Raw genomic sequence first — 24154 nt, forward strand, 5'->3', positions numbered from 1 at the left:
GACAAAACTACTGTTGAATTTTCCTACCCTCCTGGATTTCGCGCATGCGCAGTAGGCTTGGTAGGACACCATCTACAGGTTTGGAATGCTTATGAATGTGATTGAAAACGCAGATGTTCGGTTATGTGTGGAAGGGATTTTTTTCGAAGACGAGGTGGTGTGGGTAAAACATTTTTATAAACGGAGGGGGGGAAAATGTTCAGTTTTAAAAATACCCGGCTACGTGTGTACATGGCCTAAGAACCAGAGGAACCCTTAAAGAACCCTGTTTTTTTAAAGAGTTCCTCAAGTTGCTCAGGATATATCCTATGTATGAATAATTGAGGGTGTTTTAGCTTCAATAAATTCTGCTTTGATATATTTTTTTTTACCACTAGCATGTGCTGTGACTTGTACAGTCATTTTTACACTTTTTTACTTCTACAAACCTCTTCTACCCAGAGGTGTTGAGGTTTTCCAGAAGGTTCTCCATCTTTGATAATTCCCCCCCCCCCTTCATTCCAGTCCATTCCTCTAGACCTTAAGCCTTCTCTTATCTCTTCTCATTTTTTTCCTGGGCTTCATCTTGGTCTTCTTCCACTCATCTTCGTGATCCATACCTTCTTCATTATTGCATCTTCTTCCTCTTTTTTTTTTTTTGACTTATCCAGAATGACATACGATGCAGTTAGGTGCCTTGCTCAAGGGCACTTCAGTCATTCCTGCTGGTCCAGGGAATCAAACCGGCAACCTTTTAGTCCCAAAAGTGCTTCTCTAACCATTAGGTCATGGCTTCCCTTAGATAAACAGTCTTGGTACTTGGTGCAAATGGGTTCTTCAAGAGTTTGTAGCCTCTTCAACAGGTTCTACTTTGTTGTCGGATTCTACATAAAATCTTTAAAGGTTCTGTCACTTCACCGGACAACCCAAGAACTCCTAAGGGTTCTTGATTTTTTTTTTTAGCTTGACTCAAATTTTTTCATGGAGAAAATTAGCCATATAATTATTTCACGACATTGTTAGGCATTTACTAACGTGTTCTGTTTTGTAAATAAAAAAAATATGGATTTTTAGAAAAATTCATGTCTTTAGTGGTTCCCGTTGCTCAAGTTAATAAATTTGCAGATATTCATACCAGCATGTTTGTGTTCTAGCCGAGAGAGCTCTGGACACAATGAACTTCGACGTGGTGAAGGGTAAGCCCATCAGGATCATGTGGTCACAGCGAGACCCGTCACTCCGCAAGTCAGGCGTAGGAAATGTCTTCATCAAAAATCTGGACAAGTCCATTGACAACAAGGCCCTGTACGACACCTTCTCCGCCTTCGGGAACATCCTGTCTTGCAAGGTAGAACCAAGACCGCATCATTTAGCATCATGTCCTCTCCAAAAAGTTATTGGATGGCGTGTTGTCAGTATTTCCTCATTGCGTACAGTCACATAGCTGACGAGTTTTCTGTCTGCAGGTGGTGTGTGATGAGAACGGATCCAAAGGCTACGCATTCGTGCACTTTGAGACGCAGGACGCTGCCGACCGCGCCATCGAGAAGATGAACGGCATGCTACTGAACGACCGCAAGGTGTGAGTGTCCACGCAGGGGGTCGAGGGATGCCGTGATGGGGCGGGGCTTCATGCACAGGATTGTTTACTGAACATTAAAGATTACAGATATTTTTACATCAACTTTTGTTCATAACTAATTTTAAAAAATCTGACCTCAGGCCTTATTTGGTTTTTTGTTGTTGTTTTTTTTTTAACAAATAAATGATATATGCTGCCCATCAAAAGTGGTAATATTATTTTAATTAGTGGTTTTGTTTAAATTGTATCATTTTAAATACTCCAGAAATTTAAAAAAATATTAAGTGAAAATTGTAAATGGATAAAGGCCAAAATCTTCATTATCACAATTCCCTAAATCTACTAATTTCATCAGGAATTAATTAAACAAGTCTTTTGCTGTAATGGAGGCGGGGCTTGTACAGCAGTCTTTAACTGTAATGGAGGCGTGGCCTGTAAGCCAGTATTTGGCTGTAATGGAGGTGTGGCCCATAAGCCAGTCTTTTGCTGTAATGGAGGTGTGACCTGTAAGCCAAGCTTTTGCTGAAATGGAGGCGTGGTCTGTAAGCCAGTATTTCGCTGTAATGGAGGCGTGGCCTGTAAGCCAGTCATTGGCAGTAATGGAGGTGTGGCCTGTAAGCCAGTATTTGACTATCATGGAGGCGTGGCCTGTACAGCAGTCTTTAACTGTAATGGAGGCGTGGCCTGTAATCCAGTTTTGACTGTAATGGAGGTGTGGCACATAAGCCAGTCTTTGGCTGTAATGGAGGCATGGCCTGTAAGCCAGTGTTTGGCTGTAATGTAGGCGTGGCCTGTAAGCCAGTCTTTGGCTGTAATGTAGGCGTGGCCTGTAAGCCAGTCTTTGGCTGTAATGTAGGCGTGGCCTGTAAGCCAGTCTTTGAGTGTAATGGAGGCGTGGCCTGTAAGCCAGTCTTTGGCTGTAATGGAGGCATGGCCTGTAAGCCCATCTTTGGCTGTAATGGAGGCGTGGCCTGTAAGCCAGTCTTTGGCTGTAATGGAGGCGTGGCCTGTAAGCCAGTCTTTGGCTGTAATGGAGGCGTGGCCTGTAAGCCCGTCTTTGGCTGTAATGGAGGCGTGGCCTGTAAGCCAGTCTTTGGCTGTAATGGAGGCGTGGCCTGTAAGCCAGTCTTTGGCTGTAATGGAGGCGTGGCCTGTAAGCCAGTCTTTGGTTGTAATGGAGGCGTGGCCTGTAAGCCAGTCTTTGGCTGTAATGGAGGCGTGGCCTGTAAGCCAGTGATTCACCAAGTTTGTTCTCCCACGTCACTCGAGTCACACCTCTTTTGTTTTCCTTGCGCAGGTTCGTGGGGAGGTTTAAATCCAGGAAGGAGAGAGAGGCCGAGCTCGGCGCCAAAGCCAAAGAGTTCACCAACGTCTACATCAAGAACTTCGGCGAGGACATGGACGACGACAGGCTGAAAGACATCTTTGATAAATACGGTACTGAGAAGTGTACTTCACGATGAGGATGACGTGCTGAGAACGTAGCACTGAGTTTATTAGAAAGCCCTTTTTTCCATTCTGACTTTTTTTTTGTTTGATTTATTGATTTATTTATTAAGAATTTAATCAAACACTGATTTGATGATAAAGCACACGACTTTTTGATCGTTTCATTTATTCTTTTTCAAACATTATTAACATCTGAACACTTCTGTTAAAGGTGAAAATTATGTTTTTAAACTTTAATTGCATTTAGGATAATTTAGATTTTGCCCTGTGATGACCTGGCGACTTGTCCAGGGTGTACCCCGCCTTTCGCTCGTAGTCAGCTGGGATAGACTCCAGCTTGCCTGCGACCCTGTAGAAGGATAAAGCGGCTAGAGATAATGAGAATGAGAACTTTAATTGCATTTAGGATAATTTAGATTTTGCCCTGTGATGACCTGGCGACTTGTCCAGGGTGTACCCCGCCTTTCGCCCGTAGTCAGCTGGGATAGGCTCCAGCTCGCCTGCGACCCTGTAGAACAGGATAAAGCGGCTACAGATAATGAGATGAGATGATAATTTAGATTTTATAAGAGTGCACAGTTATTTAATACATTTTCTGAGGCTGATTTTTGGGAAAGTATTGTATTCCTTTCGAGTGATTTGCTTATTTGCTTCAAAAAGTTTTTTGAAAAAAATTTTTTAAACATTTTAACTGCTTTTAATTTAGTTTTTTAAATTTAATTAATTCTCCTAAAATTTTGTAAGAGAATAATTGATCTATTTAACACTGATAATAATTGATAACAATAATAATTGATCTATTTAACATATAACTGTTAAACAGTAAATGTTTTTAAAAGAGATTGAAGTGAATTTATTTATTTATTACTGTTTACTAGCTCCATAAGTTAATATCATATTATTCTAAAACATTCATGTTTTTAATGCTTCTTCTACACTATTTAATTATTAATTTACTATAAAAATGTAAACTAATGCATACATGTAAATTATAATAAAATTACATTTCAAATATTAGTTAATTTTTAGCATAATTATTAACAACATATAATCATACATTTCTGTGTAAGGAGAAAAGATTTATTTGATGGAACAACAGGAAAAAACCCACCATTTTCCTTTTGTCTCTCCTTTTCTGACATGCAGGTAAAACCCTGAGTGTGAAAGTGATGACTGATCCCATGGGGAAATCGCGAGGATTCGGTTTCGTCAGCTACGAGAAACACGAAGATGCTAACAAGGTGCAGTACAAACTCCATCAGCTCCCTGCGAGGACAGGCAGAGAGAGACTGCTGTCTCATATTTACACAGGACAAAAATATCGTTCTTGTCCTGAGACACTGAGTGTTATCACTTACATATTTAAAGATACATTTCCTGAACATGTTCATTGCTATAATTTCTAAAGCAAGTCGATATAATTCTATAGAATCATTATATGGGGATATGGATAGATGTCTTTTGTTGAAAGAGTGGATGAGCAGATGGACATATTACAGCTAAAGAGAAAAAAGTAGCCATTACGGTTCCAGAATTTGGCACGTGTCTATATTCAGAGTGATGTTGTATGTCCTTTTTATTCTCCGTTTAAAGCAAGTCCTCGTGCTCGAACAGATCGGTCAGGACCTGAGAGTCCTGTCCTGTTAAAAGCCTGTTCGTTAGTACAGCAACTAACATGCCTGGGGTTTTACAGGCATTTATTTGTTTGTTTATTTATGTATTTATTACTGGAACAGAAGAATGACTGTTGATTTTCGTCGTGGCTCAGGTGGATAAGGCGCCGTGCCATGTGTGTGTGTGTGTGTGTGTGTGTGTCTGCGCACATGCATTTGTGCACCTATGGCTGCTCTTATTCTCACGTATTTTGTTTGTATTTGTTTTACCTGCCTAGGGACTGCAGATGGAAATTAGCTTTTTAGCTATAATCTGGCGCAAGCCATCTTCTTACTTTTGTAACCAATGACTCTTGTGCATGGTCCCTGTTTCAACTAAACTAAATAAACTAAACTAAACCATGGGTCCGGGGACCCAGGTTCGGCTCCGGCCCGGGGTCATTTCCCGACCCCTCCCCATCTCTCTCTCCCGCTCATTTCCTGTCTCTACACTGTCCTATCCAATAAAGGTGAAAAAAGCCCAAAAAATATCTTTAAAAAAATGGATACATCAAAGGATGGATGGATAAAAGAATGCATAGTAAAGAGATGGTTTGAAGATAGAATGGATGGACTGATTAAAGGATGTATAGCATAGAGAAAGATGGATGGATGAAAAATGTTTGGATGGATGGATGAAACAACATATGGCTTGCTTAATGGATAGATGGAAGAATGAAAAGATGGATGGATGCATACCTAGATGTATGTATATTTGTTTGTATGTATGTATGTGTGTAAGGATGGGTAGATGGATGATTGGGTGAGAGAATGTATGACTAAACAGATGAGTGGATGAACAAAGACATATAGAATAGGATGCAAACGTAAAAAGCATAGAGACGGATGGATGGATGAAAAATGTAGAGATGGATGGACAGATGGATGGGGAATGGATGGATGGAAGAAAAAGTATAGAGAAGGATGGATGGATGGATGGATGGATGGATGGATGGATGGATGGAAGAAAATGTGCATAGAAGGACGGACGGAGGAATTGATGCATAGCTTGATGGATAGATGGAGGAATGGATGGATGAAAAATGTAGGGATGGATTGATGGAAGCACAAGTATAGAGAAGGATGGATGAATGAACGAATTGATGCATAGCTTGATGGATGGGTGGATGGATGAAAAATGTAGAGATGGATGGGTGGATGGATTGATAGAAGAAAATGTGCAGAGAAGGATGGATGAATTAATTGATGCAGAGTTTGATGGATAGATGGAGGGATGGATGGATGGACAGATGGATGGATGAAAAATGTAGGGATGGATGGATTGATGGAAGAAAAAATATAGAGAAGGATGGATGGATGAATGAATGAATTGATGCATAGCTTGATGGATGGATGGATGAAAAATGTAGAGATAGATGGATGGATTGATAGAAGAAAATGTGCAGAGAAGGATGCATGAATGAAGTGATGCATAGCTTGATGGATAGATGGATAAAAAACCGAGATGGATGGATGGATTGAAGAAAATGTGTAGAGAAGGATGGATGGATGGATGGATGGATGGATGGAAATAGAAGTGTGTAGAAAGATGGATGGATGAGATAAAGGATGGATGGATGGATTGAGAGCAGTGTGTTTTTCCACTCCCAGGCTGTGGAGGAGATGAACGGCACGGAGCTGAACGGGAAGACCGTGTTTGTGGGACGCGCTCAGAAGAAGATGGAGAGACAAGCTGAGCTGAAGAGGAAGTTCGAGCAGCTCAAGCAGGAGAGGATCAGCAGATACCAGGTCGCTCACAAAGCTCATGGAATCTCATGACCGTCACTTGGCATCACGCAAACTGAAAGCTAATTCATCGTTACTATACATAACAGTGATGTTTATTTACAGGGTGTGAACTTGTACATCAAAAATCTGGACGACACCATCGACGACGAGAAACTGCGGAAGGAATTCTCTCCTTTCGGCTCCATCACCAGCGCCAAGGTCAGTGCCAGGAAATATATCCACTTCCTGTTTACCTGTTTACTTTTAGCTTTTCATCAGGCTAAGATTCAGAGAATTATATAATTATATAATTGTAACGTATAGAATGAGAATAATTAGATGTGTTGGAATTATTGAAATAAAAAGATAATTACATTTATTTGAGTTAAAAATGAGAATTATTCAAATAAACTGATTAATTAGGTCATTATTGAATTGTAATAATTTGATAATGAGATTTATTATAATTAAAATTAGACTTGTAAGTAAAATCATGACAATTAATAACATTAAAATAATATAATTTGTTGCATTTATTAGAATTAAAATGTGAATATTAAATCATTAGAATGATCATTATAATTAATTAAAATTATTAAAATATTAATATTACTTTGAATAATATTATGCTAATTAAATAATTAGAAAAATAGTGGTCGGTGGGTTTTTTTGTTTGTTTGTTTGTTTTGTTCTTATTCAGTGGACTTTGGTAGTTTCTTTGTTTCAGGTATTTTCTTAAAATTTTCCGGCCCAGAAATTAGCCCCGCCTCTGGTCAGAGCCAGTCCGCTGAGCTGCTTCGTTAAATTGTTACATTATTTAAATATTCATCTCTCTTGCACCAGGTGATGCTGGAGGAAGGACGCTCTAAAGGTTTCGGCTTCGTGTGCTTCTCCTCTCCTGAGGAGGCCACCAAGGCTGTGACGGAGATGAACGGACGCATCGTGGGCTCCAAGCCCCTGTACGTGGCGCTGGCGCAGCGCAAAGAGGAGCGCAAAGCTCACCTCACCAACCAGTACATGCAGCGCATCGCCGGTATGAGAGCCATGCCCGCTAATGCCATCATCAACCAGTTCCAGCCCACCAGTGGGTACTTCATGCCTGCCGTGCCACAGGTGAGCTTAAAGACCGGGGTCACAGCGACTGGTCAGAAGGTGGGGATTCATTTCCTATAACAGCAGCTCAGACAGTAGTGCAGATTTATATTAATATGCTCGTTCTAATATGTTATCGTTTCTATAGTAACAACTCCTTCAAATGGATGTGTACTGAGGACACTCCACATAATCGAAGACTAAAAATACATTAAATTAAAAAAAATTATTTAATAGAGAACATGACTACAAGTTAAAGCTATGAATCTATAAAATCTAGGGATTTTAAAAGTATTAGCATCAGCTGTTGTAAAGTGTATTAGCATTATTTCTTGTGAGTGAAGAGTATTAGCATGAGCTCTTGTGAAAAATGGACAGTATTAGCAGTAGCTGTTGTGAACAGTATTAGCATTAGCTCTTGTGAAAAGTGAACAGTATTAGCAGTAGCTACAGTGCGGCAAAAAAGTATTTAGTCAGTCACCAATTGTGCAAGTTCTCCCACTTAAAAAGATGAGAGAGGCCTGTAATTTTCATCATAGGTACACTTCAACTATGAGAGACAGAATGGGGGGAAAGAATCCAGGAAATCACATTGTAGGATTTTTAATGAATTAATTGGTAAATTCCTCGGTTAAATAAGTATTTGATCACCTACAAAGAAGCAAGATTTCTGGCTCTCACAGACCTGTAACAACTTCTTTAAGAGGCTCCTCTGTCCTCCACTCGTTACCTGTATTAATGGCACCTGTTTGAACTCGTTATCAGTATAAAAGACACCTGTCCACAACCTCAAACAGTCACACTCCAAACTCCACTATGGCCAAGACCAAAGAGCTGTCAAAGGACACCAGAAACAAAATTGTAGACCTGCACCAGGCTGGGAAGACTGAATCTGCAATAGGTAAGCAGCTTGGTGTGAAGAAATCAACTGTGGGAGCAATTATTAGAAAATGGAAGACATACAAGACCACTGATAATCTCCCTCGATCTGGGGCTCCACGCAAGATCTCACCCCGTGGGGTCAAAATGATCACAAGAACGGTGAGCAAAAATCCCAGAACCACACGGGGGGACCTAGTGAATGACCTGCAGAGAGCTGGGACCAAAGTAACAAAGGCTACCATCAGTAACACACTACGCAGCCAGGGACTCAAATCCTGCAGTGCCAGACGTGTCCCCCTGCTTAAGCCAGTACATGTCCAGGCCCGTCTGAAGTTTGCTAGAGAGCATTTGGATGATCCAGAAGAGGATTGGGAGAATGTCATATGGTCAGATGAAACCAAAATAGAACTTTTTGGTAAAAACTCAACTTGTCGTGTTTGGAGGAGAAAGAATGCCGAGTTGCATCCAAAGAACACCATACCTACTGTGAAGCATGGGGGTGGAAACATCATGCTTTGGGGCTGTTTTTCTGCAAAGGGACCAGGACGACTGATCCGTGTAAAGGAAAGAATGAATGGGGCCATGTATCGTGAGATTTTGACTGAAAACCTCCTTCCATCAGCAAGGGCATTGAAGATGAAACGTGGCTGGGTCTTTCAGCATGACAATGATCCCAAACACACCGCCCGGGCAACGAAGGAGTGGCTTCGTAAGAAGCATTTCAAGGTCCTGGAGTGGCCTAGCCAGTCTCCAGATCTCAACCCCATAGAAAATCTTTGGAGGGAGTTGAAAGTCCGTGTTGCCCGGCGACAGCCCCAAAACATCACTGCTCTAGAGGAGATCTGCATGGAGGAATGGGCCAAAATACCAGCAACAGTGTGTGAAAACCTTGTGAAGACTTACAGAAAACGTTTGACCTCTGTCATTGCCAACAAAGGGTATATAACAAAGTATTGAGATGAACTTTTGTTATTGACCAAATACTTATTTTCCACCATAATTTACAAATAAATTCTTTAAAAATTAGACAATGTGATTTCCTGGATTCTTTCCCCCCATTCTGTCTCTCATAGTTGAAGTGTACCTATGATGAAAATTACAGGCCTCTCTCATCTTTTTAAGTGGGAGAACTTGCACAATTGGTGACTGACTAAATACTTTGTGCCCCACTGTACGTATTATGAACAGTATTAGCATTAGCTCTTGTGAAAAGTGGACATTATTAGCAGTAGCTGTTGTGAACAGTATTAGCAGTAGCTGTTGTGAACAGTATTAGCATTAGCTTTTGTGAAAAGTGGACAGTATTAGCAGTAGCTGTTGTGAACAGTATTAGCATTAGCGCTTGTGAAAAATGGACAGTATTAGCAGTAGCTATTGTGAACAGTATTAGCATTAGTTCTTGTGAAAAGTGGATAGTATTAGCAGTAGCTATTGTGAACAGTATTAGCATTAGCTGTTGTGAACAGTATTAGCATTAGTGCTTGTGAAAAATGGACAGTATTAGCAGTAGCTCTTGTGAACAGTAGTAGCATTAGCTCTTGTGAAAAGTGGACAGTATTAGCAGTAGCTGTTGTGAACAGTATTAGCAGTAGCTCTTGTGAAAAGTGGACAGTATTAGCAGTAGCTGTTGTGAACAGTATTAGCATTAGCTGTTCTGAAAAGTGGCAGTATTAGCATTAGCTCTTGTGAACAGTATTAGCAGTAGCTCTTGTGAAACGTGAACAGTATTAGCAGTAGCTATTTTGAACAGTATTAGCATTAGCTCTTGTGAAAAGTGGACAGTATTAGCAGTAGCTGTTGTGAACAGTATTAGCAGTAGCTGTTGTGAACAGTATTAGCATTAGCTCTTGTGAAAAATGGACAGTATTAGCAGTAGCTGTTGTGAACAGTAGTAGCATTAGCTCTTGTGAAAAGTGGACAGTATTAGCAGTAGCTGTTGTGAACAGTAGTAGCATTAGCTCTTGTGAAAAGTAGACAGTATTAGCAGTAGCTGTTGTGAACAGTATTAGCATTAGCGCTTGTGAAAAGTGGACAGTATTAGCAGGAGCTGTTGTGAACAGTATTAGCATTAGCTCTTGTGAAAAGTGGATAGTATTAGCAGTAGCTATTGTGAACAGTATTAGCATTAGCTCTTGTGAAAAGTGGATAGTATTAGCAGTAGCTATTGTGAACAGTATTAGCATTAGCGCTTGTGAAAAGTGGACAGTATTAGCAGGAGCTGTTGTGAACAGTATTAGCATTAGCTCTTGTGAAAAGTGGATAGTATTAGCAGTAGCTATTGTGAACAGTATTAGCATTAGCTCTTGTGAAAAGTGGACAGTATTAGCAGCAACTGTTGTGAACAGTATTATCATTAGTGCTTGTGAAAAATGGACAGTATTAGCAGTAGCTCTTGTGAACAGTATTAGCAGTAGCTGTTGTGAACAGTATTAGCATTAGCTCTTGTGAAAAGTGGATAGTATTAGCAGTAGCTATTGTGAACAGTATTAGCATTAGCTGTTGTGAACAGTATTAGCATTAGCGCTTGTGAAAAATGGACAGTATTAGCAGTAGCTCTTGTGAACAGTAGTAGCATTAGCTCTTGTGAAAAGTGGACAGTATTAGCAGTAGCTGTTGTGAACAGTATTAGCAGTAGCTGTTGTGAACAGTAGTAGCATTAGCTCTTGTGAAAAGTGGATAGTATTAGCAGTAGCTATTGTGAACAGTATTAGCATTAGCTGTTGTGAACAGTATTAGCATTAGCGCTTGTGAAAAATGGACAGTATTAGCAGTAGCTCTTGTGAACAGTAGTAGCATTAGCTCTTGTGAAAAGTGGACAGTATTAGCAGTAGCTGTTGTGAACAGTATTAGCAGTAGCTGTTGTGAACAGTAGTAGCATTAGCTCTTGTGAAAAGTGGACAGTATTAGCAGTAGCTGTTGTGAACAGTATTAGCATTAGCTCTTGTGAAAAGTGGACAGTATTAGCAGTAGCTGTTGTGAAAAGTGGCAGTATTAGCATTAGCTCTTGTGAACAGTATTAGTAGTAGCTATTGTGAACAGTATTAGCATGAGCTCTTGTGAAAAGTGAACATTATTAGCAGTAGCTATTGTGAACAGTATTAGCATGAGCTCTTGTGAAAAGTGAACATTATTAGCAGTAGCTGTTGTGAACAGTATTAGCATTAGCTCTTGTGAAAAGTGGATAGTATTAGCAGTAGCTGTTGTGAACAGTATTAGCATTAGCGCTTGTGAAAAGTGGACAGTATTAGCAGTAGCTGTTGTGAACAGTATTAGCATTAGCTCTTGTGAAAAGTGGATAGTATTAGCAGTAGCTATTGTGAACAGTATTAGCATTAGCTCTTGTGAAAAGTGGATAGTATTAGCAGTAGCTGTTGTGAACAGTATTAGCATTAGCGCTTGTGAAAAGTGGACAGTATTAGCAGTAGCTGTTGTGAACAGTATTAGCAGTAGCTATTGTGAACAGTAGTAGCATTAGCTCTTGTGAAAAGTGGATAGTATTAGCAGTAGCTATTGTGAACAGTATTAGCATTAGCTCTTGTGAAAAGTGGATAGTATTAGCAGTAGCTGTTGTGAACAGTATTAGCATTAGCGCTTGTGAAAAGTGGACAGTATTAGCAGTAGCTGTTGTGAACAGTATTAGCATGAGCTTTTGTGAAAAGTGAACAGTATTAGTAGTAGCTATTGTGAACAGTATTAGCATGAGCTCTTGTGAAAAGTGAACATTATTAGCAGTAGCTGTTGTGAACAGTATTAGCATTAGCTCTTGTGAAAAGTGGATAGTATTAGCAGTAGCTGTTGTGAACAGTATTAGCATTAGCGCTTGTGAAAAGTGGACAGTATTAGCAGTAGCTGTTGTGAACAGTATTAGCAGTAGCTATTGTGAACAGTAGTAGCATTAGCTCTTGTGAAAAGTGGATAGTATTAGCAGTAGCTATTGTGAACAGTATTAACATTAGCTCTTGTGAAAAGTGGACAGTATTAGCAGTAGCTGTTGTGAACAGTATTAGCATTAGCGCTTGTGAAAAGTGGATAGTATTAGCAGTAGCTGTTGTGAACAGTATTAGCATTAGCTCTTGTGAAAAGTAGACAGTATTAGCAGTAGCTGTTGTGAACAGTATTAGCATTAGCTCTTGTGAAAAGTGGACAGTATTAGCAGTAGCTGTTGTGAACAGTATTAGCATTAGCGCTTGTGAAAAGTGGACAGTATTAGCAGTAGCTGTTGTGAACAGTATTAGCAGTAGCTATTGTGAACAGTAGTAGCATTAGCTCTTGTGAAAAGTAGACAGTATTAGCAGTAGCTATTGTGAACAGTATTAGCATTAGCTCTTGTGAAAAGTGTACAGTATTAGCAGTAGCTGTTGTGAACAGTATTAGCAGTAGCTATTGTGAACAGTATTAGCATTAGCTCTTGTGAAAAGTGGACAGTATTAGCAGTAGCTATTTTGAACAGTACAGTATTAGCATTAGCTCTTGTGAAAAGTGGACAGTATTAGCAGTAGCTGTTGTGAACAGTATTAGCAGTAGCTCTTGTGAACAGTATTAGCATTAGTTCTTGTGAAAAGTGGACAGTATTAGCAGTAGCTATTTTGAACAGTACAGTATTAGCATTAGCTCTTGTGAAAAGTGGACAGTATTAGCAGTAGCGGTTGTGAACAGTATTAGCATTAGCGCTTGTGAAAAATGGACAGTATTAGCAGTAGCTGTTGTGAACAGTATTAGCAGTAGCTGTTGTGAACAGTATTCGCATTAGCTCTTGTGAAAAGTGGATAGTATTAGCAGTAGCTATTGTGAACAGTATTAGCATGGGCTCTTGTGAAAAGTGAACAGTATTAGCAGTAGCTATTGTGAACAGTATTAGCATGAGCTCTTGTGAAAAGTGAAGAGTATTAGCAGTAGCTGTTGTGAACAGTATTAGCATTAGCGCTTGTGAAAAATGGACAGTATTAGCAGTAGCTGTTGTGAACAGTATTAGTAGTAGCTATTGTGAACAGTATTAGCATGAGCTCTTGTGAAAAGTGAACATTATTAGCAGTAGCTGTTGTGAACAGTATTAGCATTAGCTCTTGTGAAAAGTGGATAGTATTAGCAGTAGCTGTTGTGAACAGTATTAGCATTAGCGCTTGTGAAAAGTGGACAGTATTAGCAGTAGCTGTTGTGAACAGTATTAGCAGTAGCTATTGTGAACAGTAGCATTAGCTCTTGTGAAAAGTGGACAGTATTAGCAGTAGCTGTTGTGAACAGTATTAGCAGTAGCTATTGTGAACAGTAGCATTAGCTCTTGTGAAAAGTAGACAGTATTAGCAGTAGCTATTGTGAACAGTATTAGCAGTAGCTCTTGTGAAAAGTGGACAGTATTAGCAGTAGCTGTTGTGAACAGTATTAGCAGTAGCTATTGTGAACAGTATTAGCATTAGCTCTTGGGAAAAGTGAACATTATTAGCAGTAGCTGTTGTGAACAGTATTAGCATTAGCTCTTGTGAAAAGTGGATAGTATTAGCAGTAGCTGTTGTGAACAGTATTAGCATTAGCGCTTGTGAAAAGTGGACAGTATTAGCAGTAGCTGTTGTGAACAGTATTAGCAGTAGCTCTTGTGAAAAGTGGACAGTATTAGCAGTAGCTGTTGTGAACAGTATTAGCAGTAGCTATTGTGAACAGTAGCATTAGCTCTTGTGAAAAGTAGACAGTATTAGCAGTAGCTATTGTGAACAGTATTAGCAGTAGCTCTTGTGAAAAGTGGACAGTATTAGCAGTAGCTGTTGTGAACAGTATTAGCAGTAGCTATTGTGAACAGTATTAGCATTAGCTCTTGTGAAAAGTGGACAGTATTAGCAGTAGCTATTTTGAACAGTACAGTATTGGCATTAGCTCTTGTGAAAAGTGGATAGTATTAGCAGTAGCTATTGTAAACAGTATTAGCATTAGCTCTTGTGAAAAGTGGACAGTATTAGCAGTAGCTGTTGTGAACAGTATTAGCAGTAGCTCTTGTGAACAGTAGTAGCATTAGCTCTTGTGAAAAGTGGACAGTATTAGCAGTAGCTGTTGTGAACAGTATTAGCAGTAGCTCTTGTGAAAAGTGGACAGTATTAGCATTAGCTGTTGTGAACAGTATTAGCATTAGCGCTTGTGAAAAATGGACAGTATTAGCAGTAGCTGTTGTGAACAGTATTAGCAGTAGCTGTTGTGAACAGTATTCGCATTAGCTCTTGTGAAAAGTGGATAGTATTAGCAGTAGCTATTGTGAACAGTATTAGCATGGGCTCTTGTGAAAAGTGAACAGTATTAGCAGTAGCTATTGTGAACAGTATTAGCATGAGCTCTTGTGAAAAGTGAAGAGTATTAGCAGGAGCTTTTGTGAAGAGTATTAGCATTAGCTCTTTTGAAGTGTGACAAGTGTTATAATTAGCTCTTGTGACGCATATTAGCATTGGCTCTTGTGAAAAGTGGAGAGTATTAGTAGTAGCCCTTTTGAAGCGTATTAGCAGTAGCTCTTGTGAAGCATGTAGCTCCAAAGTAGCTCCTTTGAAGCATGTCTAGTATTAGCATTAGCTCTTGTGTAGAATATTAGCATTTTCTCTTGTGTAGAGTATTAGCATTAGCTCCTTTGAAGAGTGAAGAGTATTAGCATTACCTGTTGTGAAGTGTGAGGGTTGTAGCATTAGCTTCTGAGTGGAGTGGTAATGTCTTGCCTTGTAATCATCTTGGGAATCTCCTTACTCCCCCTTCAGCCATCACAAGGTTGAAGAAAATCATTCAGTTTTGTTCATCTGAAAATATAACATTAATTTAGATTTACATCTTTGACTTCTATAAATTATTAATAGTGAGTTATTTTATTGTGCAGCAAGGACTTAAAATCAGTGGAAGTCGGAAGCAGCTTTTGATCTGAGAGTGTGTGTATGTATCGTCCAACCCCACAGGCCCAGAACAGAACCACGTACTACGCCCCCAGCCAGCTCACCCAGATGAGGCCGAACCCACGCTGGCAACAGCAGGGGGTTCGAGGTCAGGGGGGCTTCCAGGCTGTGCCCAATTCACTGCGCCAACCCGGCCCTCGTGCCAACATTCGCCACATCGCACCCAGCGGCAATGCCCAGGGACCCCGCGCCATGCCAACAGGTGCCCAGAGAGGGGGTGAGCGAACCCCACTGACCACCTAATGCTAGCATGGGTTACTGCACATGAAGGTCTGATTACACAATGCTAAATCAGGAGGATTTAGGATTTAATATGGTTTCTACCCCTCTGCTCTACAGCTGGTGGCGGTCAGCCCATGGGGGCTCGCCCTGGACTCGGGGTGACCACACCACGTGCCATGCCACCCTACAAATATGCCACTGCGGTGCGTAACACCCAGCCTCAAGTAGTCCAACCCATCACCTTACAACAGGTACGTTTTAACAGTATGATAAACTCATGGTATAGTAACACACGTTATACCAGAGCGCTATCAAATTCTGTATTCTGATTGGTCAGAAGGTCTTGATTAATCAACTCTGATGTTGCCGAGCAATGTTGCTGGCAACGGGCAACTAGGTGAGACTCAGGGCAACTAACAATGGGCAACAACAGTTAGCAACGGCAGTTTACAGTTAGCTAAAAAAAATCGATGTCTTAATTTTTGCTGTGACCATTTAATCAAGCTGTCTGTTGTTTTTTAGAGCTTTGGTGAGGTAAATTCCTCCATATAGAATATTAAAATAACAACTTACCGGCGTAAAAACAGATGAGGAGTCTCTCCATCTCTTCACTCCACTGACACTGAGCGGCCGCCATATTTGTTTGAAATTTCTGATCCGAACCTCACCGGAGGTCACATGACTCGATACTCGCGTTCTGATTGGCTTATCTCAAAAAGTTGCCAGAGATTATCAAAACCATTCAGAAAGAAACAATGTTGCCCAATCTCAATAGAAAAGAGTCAAAACGCAATTGCCCAGCAACATTGCTCGGCAACATTGCCCAAAAAGTTGCCCCGTGTATCATCACCATGACAGTAGTGTAGCTGCAAATCACAAGTTTATATTAATCCACTTGTTCTAATACATTAGATAGATAGATAGATAGATAGATAGATAGATAGATAGATAGATAGATAGATAGATAGATAGAGTGTGTGTGTGTATAATACATTTCATACTGTATATTCTATATTCATTACACGTAAAGTGAAATATTTCAAGCCTTTTTTTGTTTTAATTTTGATAATTATGTCTTACAGCTCATAAAAATCAGAAATCCAGTGTCTCATATTATTAGAGTATTTCCTAAAATCAATCAGAAAGGATTTACAAGACAGACATGTCCAACTTCTGAAAAGTATTTTCATTTATACACTCAGTACTTGGTTGTGGCTCCTTTACCACGAATTACTGCATCAGTGAGGCGTGGTGTGGAGGTGATCAGCCTGTGGCACTGCTGAGGTCTTATTGAAGCCCAGGTTGCTTTGACGTTGGCCTTCAGCTCGTCTGTATTTTTGGGTCGGGTGTTTCTCATCTTCCTCTTAACAACAGCCCATAGATTCTCTCTGGGGTTCAGGTCAGGCGAGTTGCCTGGCCAATCAAACACACCAATATCATGGACAGGAAACCATTTGGTAGTAGTTTTGACACTGGGGGCAGGCGCTAAGTCCTGCTGGAAAAGGAAATTGGCATCTCCATAAAGCTTGTCAGCAGATGGAAGCATGAAGTGCTCTAAAATTTCCTGGTAGACACTGTGTTGACTTTGGACTTGATAAAACACAGTGGACCAACACCAGCAGACGAAATGGCACCCCAAATCATCACAGACTGTGGAAACTTCACACTGGACTTCAGACACCTTGGATTCTGTGCCTCTCCATGCTTCCTTCAGATTCTAGGACCTTGATTTCCAAACGAAACGTAAAATTTACTGAAAAGAGGACTTTGGAGCACTGAGCAACAGTCCAGTTCTTTCTCTCCGTAGCCCAGTTGATGCTGTCTCTGGTTCAGGAGTGGCTTGATATTGGGAATGCGACAGTTTTAGCCCCTTTCCTGAAGACGTCTGTGCATGGTGGCTCTTGATGCACTGACACCAGCCTCAGTCCACTCCTTGTGAAGCTCTCCCAAGTTCTTGAATCAGCTTTTCTTGACAAACCTCTCAAGGCTGTGCTCATCCCTCTTGCTTGTGCACCTTTTCCAGCCAGCCTTTTCAGCAATGACCTTCTGTGGCTTACCCTCCTTGTGGAGGGTGTCGATGATCGTCTTCTGGACAACTCTCAAGTCAGCGGTCTTCCCCATGATTGTGGTTGTGTGTATTGATGAAAAATATTGAACTTCTTCACGATATTCTAATTGTTTGAAATGGCCACTGTAGGAGTCCATATCTATTGGCCCCCTTTGGAACCACCATAGAGCAGATATTATGTTGGATGATGGTTTATTGTCAGCACAGCAGTGGCACTCACGTGGTGCTGGTACAAGTGGATCAGCGACAGCAGTACGGTTGGAGTTTCATCGTGCTTTCACATAGGCAGCGTTTAATCTGTTTAAATTGAGCCCTTGGTGCATTTTCCTCTCTGGTGTGGTCCTTTAGGCAGTTGAGACCACAGCGATTGCTGTCAGGTGATCAAAACAACTGGCCCAAGAGCATCTGAGCGAGGTAGCCTCAGTATGGTATCGCGAGAAACCGACTGAACTCTGAATCGACTCAGCTGTAGGAAGTGAACCAAATGTGTTTTTTGGGTTGTAGGCAACATTTCTCAGCAGATGTAAGCTGCAAAATGATCCGTGGGATGCGAACTGAGCCAAAGGACAGAGCTGGAGAGCTGCAGAAAGTTCATATATAATATATAATAAATGTTGAATGTTTAATGGCACGCAAAATGTTTTAAATTTGATCTCTCATCTCATTCTCATCTCATTATCTCTAGCCGCTTTATCCTGTTCTACAGGGTCGCAGGCAAGCTGGAGCCTATCCCAGCTGACTACGGGTGAAAGGCGGGGTACACCCTGGACAAGTCGCCAGGTCATCACAGGGCTGACACATAGACACAGACAACCATTCACACTCACATTCACACCTACGCTCAATTTAGAGTCACCAGTTAACCTAACCTGCATGTCTTTGGACTGTGGGGGAAACCGGAGCACCCGGAGGAAACCCACGCAGACACGGGGAGAACATGCAAACTCCACACAGAAAGGCCCTCGCCAGCCACGGGGCTCGAACCCGGACTTTCTTGCTGTGAGGCGGCAGCACTAACCACTACACCGCCGTGCTGCCATTTTAAATTTGATATTTTATATAATTAACTTTATTCGGTAATTTATTCAGCTCTGGATCTGTGTTCACACACTGTGTTCAGGTTTCTATGCACACTTGGTAAAGCTTTGTTTACCTTTTTCCATGACCATATTTCTGATCAATGAATGAAAGACAACTTCTCATACGTTTGAAACCTATTCATCCTTCAGACAATGGGTTTGGGGTTTTTTTGTTTGCTTTTTTTGTTTTTAGTTATGTGCCATGAGAAAACAATCCATACCATATAGCAAACAAATAAATAGCATCAAATTTCACTTGGATTCAGAATCAGCAATCGGGTGTAAATAGGTGCTTTTTATTCTTTTGTTGGTCAATAGAAGGGATATATTCAGTAATTGTATACCTATCAAAGGTCAGAAATGGGGGTACAGTAGGAGTCCATTTCTGTCTCCCAAGGTACAGTCTGCACTAATGTACTCCCGAGGGTTTATTATTGGACCTCAAGGTAACTGTGTATACCTTTTTAGGGCCAAAAAGTGGTACTAAGTGGTATATAAAGGGTACAAATAAGTACCTTAGAGGGTACTGATCCAGTGACAAGCCGGCGTACCCTTAAAGGTACAATAATTAAATAATATTGGTTGATGTTGAGTGGTATATCAGATAGATTCCATTCAGCTAGCATGATACTGAACGAGTCGAAGACGAGTAGCTGATTGGAATATATCTGATAGACCACGAAAAAAAGCCATTATTATTATTATTATACATACACATTCCTTTCGGGTGTTCAACGCGTCTTTCTCTTTCAAAATTCTCTCAACATCTTCCCTATTTAAAGGAGAACTGAAAGCAAATTTTTTATCATCAAAATTCTATTTATCTCATTTTTATTAAATATAGGAATGCATTTTTGATCGCTATTTTGTCGCTGCTATAGCAAGTTATGAGTGTTTGAAATCTGCTCTGTAATATATCAGTCCATATGTCAAAGCAATGGCCATAAACGAGATTCGTTGAGACCTCCGCGAGACATCGTAGAACGGAAGTAAAACGTACAGCGGAAATCAAAGTGACTGACATCTGCCAACATTCCCTGTGTCCGAAATCGCTCACTTGTTCACTACTCCCTACTCCCTATATAGGGAATTACTATATAGAGGACTATACAGTGAGCTCATTGGTAAAATGAAAAAACGCTTTCGGACACTACTCCGTCGCGCTGGTATTTACGTAATTACTGTCGCACAATTAAAACGTGCCAGATCAGTCGGCTGGTGGGTTTCAAAATAATAAATACACGCGTGTGTTTTTGTGATAAATCCATATTATACTGAGCACATTTCACACATTAATCAATACAGAGTACTTGCAGCTTTCAGTTATTTTTTTAAATCAAGGCTGAATACTGCCTTTTATTAAATCAAATTTGAGACTTCTAATTTGATTTCTTTCAGCCCGGACAGCACTACAAAATAGCGTCCCCATTATATAGTGCCCTATATAGTGAGTAGGGAGTGATTTCGGACACGGTTTGTCAAAAGACATGCGCACGCCCTCTTTCGAATGCTGACGTGATCAAGCTGGAAGTTTTGTTTGTTTTGAATGCAATCAGGAAAGTTTGAAAAAAGTAGGCAGTAATCGTCATTTAAACTCGTTTTCGTGCAATACTTCGTTTGGAAAACAGTTTTCAAAATGGTGGCGCTGACACTTCATGTTTTGAAGTCTCGTACAAGTCTCGTGAAGATCGCGCGGATAAGCGACGCCTGCCGTGGACCAAACGAACTAAATTCAACACGGCTAAAAACCGAATCGGCCGATAAGTATAATATTTAATTGCAATTAGTTGCCAATACAAGTCACGATATAAGGTTACTAAAACCGAAAACGTAATTGAATAACACGTTAATTAAGAAATAAAGCAAGTTTAAAAATGACTTCAGTTCTCCTTTAACGAAGCAAACCTGGTGCCCATGTTTGTTTACAAATTGTCCCGGTCGCTCGCTAGCACGGAAGTTTTACATCTCCAACATGTGACGTCATGTTGTCTTGACAACCATGCAATATCGTAAACCATATTCAACACTCATTCTCCATTGGGTAGAGTGATGTAATACACGTCGGATAAGCGATATGCTAACAATATCGCATGCTATCAAACTAAATGAATGAAACCCGCTAGAAGGGAATAAAACACGTTTTTATTCCATCGAAAATGTGTCCTGTGTGTATAATCATGTACTTTATTTGCTGAGAGTGTATATACTATAGTAGGAAAATGTAGATGGACTTGATAAAATAGGAAGGGGCAGTTGCGTGTTTATAAAAGTGTGTGTGTTTTCAGGCCCAGCCGGCGGTGCACGTACAGGGTCAGGAGCCTCTGACGGCCTCCATGCTGGCTGCAGCTCCTCCACAGGAACAGAAGCAGATGTTGGGTGAGTGGTATAGTGCCTCCCTTCACTCGTTTTTCCTCTATCTTTCTCATCTTTCCTTTTCCCCTCCTCAATAGACCCCTTCGCAGTAAACGTCATTCATACGTAAGCGGAAATTGCGCGCGCAGCCTGGACCCAAAAAAGACTCAGAAATGCCTAGTTGTTGTGTTGTCGGGTGTCAGAATCGTAGCAGTGATGGGGTTAAAATGTTCAGAATTCCAGCAGGATCTCACCCATTCCAAAAAAAAATCACCGACGTCTATGGCTACAAGCCATCAAACGTGTAGACTGGGATGAAAGCACCATCAAAAATGCGCGGGTTTGCAGCGCCCACTTCATCACAGGTAAGATCAGGCTATTTATTAAATCTTTCTTTTTTATTCTTTCTAGTCTTCGTTTATTGATGTAGCAAAATACTTTGGTAACGTTTGTCTGATTAGCTGCGTCATAGTTACACAATGTAATGACTATTGTTAGCATGTTAACTTAGCTTTGCATGCAGTTTTGTTTGTAGGAGAGGTCTCGCTTGACTCAAGCAGTCCAGATTTTGTGCCGTCATTATTTGTGTATGCCGAAAATCACAATTTTAAAGCAAGGATGGGAAGGGAAAATTGTGTGCCTTCGCTCTAAATGCCAACTTACAGTACGTTGACTGCTCTAACCTAGCTCCCGCCCCGTTCAGTCTCATTTCTGCTCTCTGCCTCTCGCTTTTTACGCAGCTCTGATTTCTCTTAGCTGCACTCTTTACACTATCATTCCTTTCACGCCATTACCTCCTGCAAATTGCTGTTTAGTGTTGGGATTTGCTGTTGTAGCTAAAGCCACATTGCCATCACATCACTGGCATAATTTGATTAAAACAAAATGAATATGAATGTCCCATTGTTAATCAAGTTGTACATGCCCGCACATAATCATATGCGTCTAAAGACTTGTAGGCACGAAGTTTTTCGTGGGTGTACACTGAAGTCTTGTCAATAAGGTACGAGTATATATCTGGCCATTGTATACCAGGGAACTTACTAACATCGTCCGTCCACTCTTTAATTAAATGCGGATCCGGTAGGCGATGTCCACTTGTTAGAGTTAACTTATTTATGTAGCGTTCTCGATCTTGTAACGACAATTGTCTTGCATAATCTGACAGCTCATAATGCCGGTCTATGGGCAGCGCCATTGTTTCTGGGTCCAGGCTGCGCGCGCATCCTGGCAACGGTTGGTTTGTTTACAAACATGCGAAGGGGTCTATATCTCTACCTGCATCTTCTCCTGTTTCACCTTCACCTCATATGCTCTTCTTCCTCATTCTTCGTCATCTGTCCTTACTTCTTTGTACACTTACCCAATCCTCTTTCTCTCAGGTGAGCGCTTGTTCCCGTTGATTCAGGCCATGCACCCGACTCTGGCGGGGAAGATCACAGGGATGCTGCTGGAAATCGATAACTCTGAGCTGCTGCATATGCTCGAGTCCCACGAATCTCTGCGCTCCAAGGTCACAATCTCCGACACGTTCACACGAACACACTGCAGTCCAGAATAAAAACAGCACAGGGTGACTGAACATTATTATTAAAGTGCATATTCTGGACCAAAAGTATGTCCCTTTACACACTCATCCAGAAAGGTAATTTTGCACAAGGCCATCTGTCTACAGCAGAAAAAAAAAACAAACAAACACGTCTGGAAAAATCCCAAGGGAGTCTGGAGCCAGACTCGTGACGTTATCTGCGGAAGCGCCAGCAGGCTGCGAGAGCTTTGCACGGTTTCAGTGCACAGCCTGTGTAGACCAAGTGCTCTCTCATCATTTTTCTCTCATTGTCTGGTCTTTTGGGAAACGATGAGTACTAATCCCATCAAGATTGGTGTTGCTACACCCTCCTACGATACATCTGTTAACCATTTTAATAATTACGCGATAACGTTGAAGAAATGTGCAGAAAACCACCAGGTCGTTTTCTCATAAACAAACCAGCGCTGACGTAAGATTCAGAAGGAGGCGTCCCGCACATATGCGACGTCACGAAAATCAATGTTTCCCGGGAACAAGTTTTTTCAGAGGCGGACCAATTCGCCTCAAATGGCTTGATTTCAACTGAATTTTTCTGGTATTCTCATCTCATCTCATTATCTGTAGCCGCTTTATCCTTCTACAGGGTCGCAGGCGAGCTGGAGCCTATCCCAGCTGACTACGGGCGAAAGGCGGGGTACACCCTGGACAAGTCGCCAGGTCATCACAGGGCTGACACATAGACACAGACAACCATTCACACTCACATTCACACCTACGGTCAATTTAGAGTCACCAGTTAACCTAACCTGCATGTCTTTGGACTGTGGGGGAAACCGGAGCACCCGGAGGAAACCCACGCGGACACGGGGAGAACATGCAAACTCCACACAGAAAGGCCCTCGCCGGCCACGGGGCTCGAACCCAGAACCTTCTTGCTGTGAGGCGACAGTGCTAACCACTACACCACCGTGCCACCCCATTTTTCTGGTATTGCGCAAGGTAAAAAAAATTGCAGAGAATGCAGAATGTTACAGATATTTGACCAAAGTTTAATATAAAATAGGAGAATTATATTGATCTTGCTCCTGAATTTACCCGTGATATGCACTTTAACTTTAGGGGTGTTCACACGGCACATATTTGCATCGATGCTGCACCGATGTATTTTGTTGTGATATATCTTACACCGGTGTAAATTTTGTGGAGCGTTCACACGTCACAAACCTGCTTACTAGAGAGAAGCGTGTTAGCACCGGTGCAGCCCTACTTGCGTTCACACGGCAGTTTTTGCGACCGTGCTATACGATAGTAATAATGCGGAAATGAAATATGCGCATGCGTGAAAATGTACTTCCTTTTCCCGGTTGTCATGGCATCACCAAGTGCCGGGAAAACAACGTGGATGAAGACACCAGTGTTGCCAGATACTGCTGACGTTTTCCAGCCCAAAATATGTTCAAATCCGCCAAAATGCACTTAAAACCGCCCAATCTGGCAACACTGGAAGACACGCAGTTCTGTTGTTGTTGATATTCGCCATTTTGGAAGCGCAAAATACCAGGATGCAAATTACGCAATGCCCGTATGTAATCAACTCTCCTCACGCGTAGCGAGTCTACCCCTG

The 24154-nt window shown here is 41.2% G+C and overlaps 1 protein-coding gene across 2 annotated transcripts in view; it reads left to right on the forward strand.

The window, feature by feature from the left end:
- pabpc4 (poly(A) binding protein, cytoplasmic 4 (inducible form)) overlaps positions 1–24154 on the forward strand; it is a 68438-nt gene that overhangs the window by 41864 nt on the left and 2420 nt on the right. Inside the window, exons 2-12 of one of the 2 annotated variants that reach the window (XM_060933315.1) lie at positions 1134–1327; positions 1446–1561; positions 2859–2998; positions 4157–4251; positions 6274–6411; positions 6514–6609; positions 7234–7503; positions 15282–15480; positions 15618–15751; positions 20933–21023; positions 22382–22512. In XM_060933315.1, coding sequence (XP_060789298.1) covers positions 1134–1327; positions 1446–1561; positions 2859–2998; positions 4157–4251; positions 6274–6411; positions 6514–6609; positions 7234–7503; positions 15282–15480; positions 15618–15751; positions 20933–21023; positions 22382–22512 — 1604 coding nt within the window. Of the gene's footprint in view, positions 1–1133; positions 1328–1445; positions 1562–2858; positions 2999–4156; positions 4252–6273; positions 6412–6513; positions 6610–7233; positions 7504–15281; positions 15496–15617; positions 15752–20932; positions 21024–22381; positions 22513–24154 lie in introns of both variants that reach the window. The other variant, XM_060933313.1, reaches the window with a different exon arrangement.

Source organism: Neoarius graeffei, chromosome 11 (genome assembly GCF_027579695.1).
Source record: "Neoarius graeffei isolate fNeoGra1 chromosome 11, fNeoGra1.pri, whole genome shotgun sequence".
NCBI lineage: Eukaryota > Metazoa > Chordata > Actinopteri > Siluriformes > Ariidae > Neoarius > Neoarius graeffei.